This window comes from Procambarus clarkii, chromosome 18 (assembly GCF_040958095.1).
Source record: "Procambarus clarkii isolate CNS0578487 chromosome 18, FALCON_Pclarkii_2.0, whole genome shotgun sequence".
NCBI lineage: Eukaryota > Metazoa > Arthropoda > Malacostraca > Decapoda > Cambaridae > Procambarus > Procambarus clarkii.
The window spans coordinates 25,398,086-25,405,834 of NC_091167.1; the positions used below are offsets into that span (position 1 = coordinate 25,398,086).

The 7,749-nt window shown below is 54.7% G+C and overlaps 1 protein-coding gene across 1 annotated transcript; it reads left to right on the forward strand.

Moving 5' to 3' along the window:
• The first annotated feature begins 1,250 nt into the window (after nucleotides 1–1,250).
• On the forward strand, nucleotides 1,251–5,499 carry LOC123754550 (proteoglycan 4-like). Its single transcript, XM_045737022.2, has 2 exons — nucleotides 1,251–4,289; nucleotides 4,567–5,499. The coding sequence occupies exons 1-2, from the start codon at nucleotides 1,251–1,253 to the stop codon at nucleotides 5,497–5,499; spliced, it is 3,972 nt and encodes a 1,323-aa protein (XP_045592978.2).
• Nucleotides 5,500–7,749: the final 2,250 nt, after the last annotated feature.

Consider the following 7,749-nt stretch of genomic DNA (forward strand, 5'->3'; position numbering starts at 1 on the left):
GTGCATTATCTATTGATGCTTAGGGCTTGTAGTCCTAAAGGTCCAAGTTCGACTCCCGGCCGAGACAGAAACAAATGGCAATTAGACAGTAGCTAGGGGGGGACAAATCCGTCCAATTACCCAAAGCTTACCTCGCATTACGTAAATAATGAAGAACTGCTATGATAAATTTACTCACTATAATGTTCAATGTACAACATGACCAAAACAGGTTTTCTTAACCCACAGGTGACCTGGGGCCAGATTCACGAAGCAGTTACGCAAGCACTTACGAAGCTGTCCATCTTTTCTCAATCTTTGGCGGCTTTGTTTACAATTATTAAACAGTTAATGAGCTCCGAAGCACCAGGAGGCTGTTTATAACAATACCAACAGTGGAATGGCCACTGTTTCATGCTTGTAAACCGTTTAATAAATGTAAATAAAGCCGTCAAAGATTGAGGAAAGATGTACACGTTGGTAAGTACTTGCGCAACTGCTTCGTGAATCTGGCCCCCGCCTGGTAATGTTAACCACACACTTCACTCTTAGTCTTGATGTTCACCTATTTTCCCTCTCACAGAAATTCTCACAATGCTCTCCTTCTCCACCCACAACCAGGGATCCCGGGACCCATTCCCAGACGGGACGGAAATGGTCGGGCACGTTTCATTTCAACTAATGCCTCTGTTCACCTAGCAGTAAATAGGTACCCGGGGAATTAGGCAGCTGTTGTTGTTGCCTGTTATTGCAACTGTTGTGAGGGTTGCATCGCGGGGAGGCTCTCTAGTCCGGCCTTGGGGTGGGGGGGGGGGCTGGGGGACTTCAATATAAGCCTAAAGAGTAAATGATGTTGCTCCATCACCCTATATTACAAATATACTCCTCATCACCCTGTGTTATAAGTATACCTCCCCATCACCCTGTGGGACACATACACCCCTCTCCCCCCCCCCCCCGTGTTACAAGTGCATGTATGGCCAAGGATGCAGAGTATATAGCCAAGGTCACACCATCTTGGTCTCCATCATGTCAAAGAAAGAGAACGTGGACACAGTAACCTCGCTAACATAAACACCATCTCCCCCTCCATCTCCCTCACCCCCCACGTATGTACGCGTTTACAAGTTGTAACTTGAAATATCGATATACTTACGGGCTATTCATGCCCGTGCCACCTCTTGGGTGCCTTAATCTTATCATCAATCAATCATGTCGATACACCGTAGCGATTGAGAACGTTGGTTCATAGTGTCAACGCGTTTAGGCAAATGGAGGCGCCGAGTGCGACAACAGTGCGTTTTTTTTTGGAACCAAAAGTGAGGCCCCAACGGACAGCAAGAGAGGCCCCAACGGACAGCAAGAGAGGCCCCAACGGACAGCAAGAGGCCCCAACGGACAGCAAGAAGCACCAACGGACAGCAAGAGGCCCCAACGGACAGCAAGAGGCCCCAACGGACAGCAAGAGGCCCCAACGGACAGCAAGAAGCACCAACGGACAGCAAGAGGCCCCAACGGACAGCAAGAGAGGCCCCAACGGACAGCAAGAAGCACCAACGGACAGCAAGAGGCCCCAACGGACAGCAAGAGGCCCCAACGGACAGCAAGAAGCACCAACGGACAGCAAGAAGCACCAACGGACAGCAAGAGGCCCCAACGGACAGCAAGAGGCCCCAACGGACAGCAAGAGGCCCCAACGGACAGCAAGAGGCCCCAACGGACAGCAAGAGACACCAACGGACAGCAAGAGAGGCCCCAACGGACAGCAAGAGAGGCCCCAACGGACAGCAAGAGGCCCCAACGGACAGCAAGAGGCCCCAACGGACAGCAAGAGGCCCCAACGGACAGCAAGAGGCCCCAACGGACAGCAAGAGACACCAACGGACAGCAAGAGAGGCCCCAACGGACAGCAAGAGAGGCCCCAACGGACAGCAAGAGGCACCAACGGACAGCAAGAGAGGCCCCAACGGACAGCAAGAGGCACCAACGGACAGCAAGAGGCACCAACGGACAGCAAGAGGCACCAACGGACAGCAAGAGACAATAACGGACAGCAAGAGAGGCCCCAACGGACAGCAAGAGAGGCCCCAACGGACAGCAAGAGAGGCCCCAACGGACAGCAAGAGAGGCCCCAACGGACAGCAAGAGAGGCCCCAACGGACAGCAAGAGGCACCAACGGACAGCAAGAGGCACCAACGGACAGCAAGAGGCACCAACGGACAGCAAGAGGCACCAACGGACAGCAAGAGGCACCAACGGACAGCAAGAGGCACCAACGGACAGCAAGAGAGGCCCCAACGGACAGCAAGAGAGGCCCCAACGGACAGCAAGAGAGGCCCCAACGGACAGCAAGAGGCCCCAACGGACAGCAAGAGAGGCCCCAACGGACAGCAAGAGGCCCCAACGGACAGCAAGAGAGGCCCCAACGGACAGCAAGAGAGGCCCCAACGGACAGCAAGAGGCCCCAACGGACAGCAAGAGGCCCCAACGGACAGCAAGAGGCCCCAACGGACAGCAAGAGGCCCCAACGGACAGCAAGACACCAACGGACAGCAAGAAGCACCAACGGACAGCAAGAGAGGCCCCAACGGACAGCAAGAGAGGCCCCAACGGACAGCAAAAGAGGCCCCAACGGACAGCAAGAGAGGCCCCAACGGACAGCAAGAGGCCCCAACGGACAGCAAGAGGCCCCAACGGACAGCAAGAGGCCCCAACGGACAGCAAGAGGCCCCAACGGACAGCAAGAGGCCCCAACGGACAGCAAGAGACACCAACGGACAGCAAGAGAGGCCCCAACGGACAGCAAGAGAGGCCCCAACGGACAGCAAGAGAGGCCCCAACGGACAGCAAGAGGCCCCAACGGACAGCAAGAGGCCCCAACGGACAGCAAGAGGCCCCAACGGACAGCAAGAGGCCCCAACGGACAGCAAGAGACACCAACGGACAGCAAGAGACACCAACGGACAGCAAGAGAGGCCCCAACGGACAGCAAGAGAGGCCCCAACGGACAGCAAGAGGGGCCCCAACGGACAGCAAGAGAGGCCCCAACGGACAGCAAGAGGCCCCAACGGACAGCAAGAGGCCCCAACGGACAGCAAGAGGCCCCAACGGACAGCAACAGAGGCCCCAACGGACAGCAAGAGAGGCCCCAACGGACAGCAAGAGAGGCCCCAACGGACAGCAAGAGAGGCCCCAACGGACAGCAAGAGAGGCCCCAACGGACAGCAAGAGGCCCCAACGGACAGCAAGAGACACCAACGGACAGCAAGAGGCCCCAACGGACAGCAAGAGACACCAACGGACAGCAAGAGAGGCCCCAACGGACAGCAAGAGAGGCCCCAACGGACAGCAAGAGAGGCCCCAACGGACAGCAAGAGAGGCCCCAACGGACAGCAAGAGGCACCAACGGACAGCAAGAGGCACCAACGGACAGCAAGAGAGGCCCCAACGGACAGCAAGAGGGGCCCCAACGGACAGCAAGAGAGGCCCCAACGGACAGCAAGAGAGGCCCCAACGGACAGCAAGAGAGGCCCCAACGGACAGCAAGAGAGGCCCCAACGGACAGCAAGAGGCCCCAACGGACAGCAAGAGGCCCCAACGGACAGCAAGAGGCCCCAACGGACAGCAAGAGAGGCCCCAACGGACAGCAAGAGAGGCCCCAACGGACAGCAAGAGACACCAACGGACAGCAAGAGACACCAACGGACAGCAAGAGGCCCCAACGGACAGCGAGAGGCCCCAACGGACAGCAAGAGAGGCCCCAACGGACAGCAAGAGACACCAACAGACAGCAAGAGGCACCAACAGACAGCAAGAGGCCCCAACGGACAGCAAGAGACACCAACGGACAGCAAGAGGCCCCAACAGACAGCAATTAAGAGACACCAACGGACAGCAAGAGGGGCCCCAACGAACAGCAAGAGGTCCCAACGAACAGCAAGAGGTCCCAACTGACGGCAAGAGGGCCCCAACGGACAGCAAGAGGTCCCAACGAACAGCAAGAGGTCCCAACGGACAGCAAGAGGTCCCAACTGACGGCAAGAGGGCCCCAACGGACAGCAAGAGGCCCCAACGCACGGCAAGAGACACCACCTGGGGATCCCCCCAAGCCAAGGACACGAGCACCAGCGGGGGCCCTGAAGGCAGCCGACCGGCGTCTCCCAAAGTTCACAGTAACGCCCCCAACCCACCACCCACTCCAAGCCGTCTACCTCAAGTCCATTCAGAACTCTTGCTCTTCACCTCCATCCCCTCCCCTTCCGCCTCCTGGAACATTATCATAAAAGTTCCGTTCAAGGAAACTGTTTCTGTCAGTATTCGGTAAGAGGATGGTTGAGAGGGGGAGCGCGTGGTACGAACGGAATAACGAAAGTGCACAGGCATTCGTCCAGGAACTGCTCGAGAGTAATGGGGGTGTTGGACAATGTTCCCGTGTTTGATGCCCGGCGGCAAGATGGAGTCTTGCGGCAGGTCAACACGAAGCGGTCATTAAGGCTCCGTCTACAGTGGTTCGTTGAACTGTTTAAATGATTTCTCTTTTCTCTCGGGAGTTTCTTGTACGTAGACCTTAAAGAATTGATCATAAGGATGCGACTATTCGTGAGGACGCGGCTAGTCGTGAGGACGCGGCTAGTCGTGAGGACACGGCTAGTTGTAAGGACGCAACTAGTCGTAAGGACGTGGCTAGTCGTAAGGACGCGGCTAGTCGTAAGGACGCGACTAGTCGTAAGGACGAGACTAGTCGTAAGGACGCGGCTAGTCGTAAGGACGCGGCTAGTCATAAGGACTCGACTAGTCGTAACGACTCGACTAGTCATAAGGACGCGGCTAGTCGTAAGGACGCGGCTAGTCGTAAGGACGCGACTAGTCATAAGGACGCGACTACTCGTAAGGACGCGACTAGTCGTAAGGACACGGCTAGTCGTAAGGACGCGACTAGTCGTAAGGACGCGACTAGTCGTAAGGACGCGACTAGTCGTAAGGACGCGACTAGTCGTAAGGACGCGACTAGTCGTAAGGACGCGGCTAGTCGTAAGGACGCGACTAGTCGTAAGGACGCGACTAGTCGTAAGGACGCAACTAATCGTAAGGACGCGACTAGTCGTAAGGACGCGGCTAGTCGTAAGGACGCGGCTAGTCGTAAGGACTCGACTAGTCGTAAGGATGCGACTAGTCATAAGGACGCGGCTAGTCGTAAGGACGCGACTAGTCGTAAGGACGCGACTAGTTGTAAGGATGCGACTAGTCGTAAGGATGCAACTAGTCGTAAGGACGCGACTAGTCGTAAGGACGCGACTAGTCGTAAGGACGCAACTAATCGTAAGGACGCAACTAGTCGTAAGGACGTGACTAGTTGTAAGGACGCGGCTAGTCGTAAGGACACAGCTAATCGTAAGGACGCGACTAATCATAAAGACGTGACTAGTCGTAAGGACGCAGCTAGTCGTAAAGATGTGACTAGTCAAAAGGACGAGGCTAGTTGTAAGGACACAGCTAATCGTAAGGACGATGCATCTTAACAAACCTGTTCGCCTCACTACCACTAGTTTTTCATTGAATTGAATTATTATGCTCCCTATACCCATCCCGTGGGCGGTGGTGAAAAGGGCTACAGAGTTCGTTTAGTTAAGCAAGTGACAATCTTTTGAAGCTAGTTACACAAGTGTTAATAATACATAGTAGTAGGCATCCATCAGTCTCAGAAGACTATGGAGTTGCGCTCTGGAGTGACCTTCCCAGGGCGCAAAGCCAGGGTAGGTTGATACGGAGGTGAAGCTGTTACCCAAGCAGCAGGTTACCCCCTCTACACGGCGCCGGAAGTCTCTAATGGAATGGCAAACGCCAATACGATTGGTTCCAGCGCCGTCGCTGGAACTGTGAGCTCCGGAGTTGACCTCGAAGTTGGTGAAAGAAGGCATAGGGACTCCAGACCCGGAGACCGCCGTGGTCGGGGCGGGAGAAGAACCACCCCATCAAGGACAAGAACGACCCCAGCCTCCTGAAGCAGAGCCTGGGGGGCCGCACGAGCCCCAGGAGGTGGACGTCCCGGTCCCGCACCTACGGGTTCCTGACAGAGATCGTCACAGCCATCTTTCACCTGAGGCCGGCCTCCTTCACGACCCAGCATAAGGAAGTGATATATATATATATATATATATATATATATATATATATATATATATATATATATATATATAATCACCCCTAAAAGAAGAGGGGTTGTAGGAGAAGACAATATCAAAGTGTTGAGTGAGGATCCACAAGGTCTTTTCTGAGTACTCTTCATTTTCTACTCCAAGGCTATGGGTCCCTACACTTGCACAAGAGGTGGTACCCCTTTCTATATAAAAAAATATTCATGTATACAAATACATATATAAATTAACTTGTTATATCACAAAGTGATTCTAAAAATTCTGCATCCTCCTCTCCTTTATTGGTTTGCTATAAGAATGAAAGAGTTATCTTCGACATATGAGAGTGCAAGTCAGGCTTGTAGCCACGTGTTGTACAGTGTGCTTTACTAGTGGCTAGGGGTCGTAAGCGCTCCACATGCCATGATGAACTTGTTGCGGCCACCAATTAGGTACTGCTATCTACACATCACAAGAGCGAGGCGGGCGGGTCGGGGCGAGGAGTAGCCACGGTGGCTGCCCGTAGACGGGATCTGAGGGTTGCATCACGTTGCAAATTGTCTAGACAGACAAGGTCGCTTTAAAACCCGCCCTGTGGTAAAGCGGCCCCAAGAATGCCTCCTGTCAGCGGGCAGTGTATCAAGGAGGAGATAACAGTTTTACCAGACGAGTGTCTCACGACCAGTTCACTCCCCCCCTATGACCTATACACGCGACGCGTGGACAGTGGTGACATGACACCAATATGGTGGTTGGGAGCTGTGGTGGTGTGGGGGAGCAGACTTTGGTGGTAAGGTGATGTGGTGGAGCAGACTTGGGTGCTGAGGTGGTGTGGTGGTGTGTGGGGTTGGGAGGATAACTGCGTGTCTGGTCGTCTACGCTGGTCTGGGCGAGCCAAGTGCCATATCTCGCACTCTAGAGCAGATCAAGGCTCCCGGGGTCACCTAACCACTCAAAGGTCTTGCACGTATAAATCCCCTCAGTCCAAGAATGCACTAATTATCAGAGTGAATAATTCATGGTAAAATATACTTGATCCTCGTTTTCTATTCGTGGTTCCTGGGTGAGATTCGGGCAGTTTAATACCTTAGTTTAGTGAGGTGAAGCAGTTTAGTTTTTAGTTGAAGTTTAGTGAAGCACTTCAAGGTAGGTTGTGACCGCTGGGGAGGGAGGGACGGAGGGCTGCAAGGACACCCTCCGTCAGGTGACCTTCCCGGTAATTTCCAAATCTTTGGTCGCACGGCTTCTGACCTTCAGTTCCCGTTGCACAAAGAAATATTCGGATGATGGTTGCAGGGCGCGAGGGTCCTGGGCTTGCTGGGGTCACAGGACTGCTGGCTGGGGGAGCCAGGGAGGGCTGGCTGGGAGTGTCCTGGAAGGTTTGGCTGAGGTCCAGGACGGGCCACAGGAGGGTTGACTGGGGTCGACAGTACAGGTAAGACCAGCTGGGGTCCGGGATGCCTAGCTAAGGTCCCCAGGGGACCGGTTGCGGTACGAGGGGGGACTGCCTGGCGTCCAAGCCTAGCTGGGGCCCCGAGAGGACCTGCTGGGGCCCCAGAAGGGGCCGATCTATTCCGCCGAAGATCAGCTTCGGCTATTGTGTCGCACCGCTCAAACTATCAGTCAACTGGTGTA

Excerpts from the sequence above, each read along its gene's own strand:
- LOC123754550 (XM_045737022.2), top strand. The coding sequence starts at position 1,251 with ATGGAGGCGCCGAGTGCGACAACAGTGCGTTTTTTTTTGGAACCAAAA. Across the intron at positions 4,290-4,566 it reads CGTTCAAGGAAACTGTTTCT|GATGCGACTATTCGTGAGGA; the intron begins GTCAGTATTCGG and ends ATTGATCATAAG.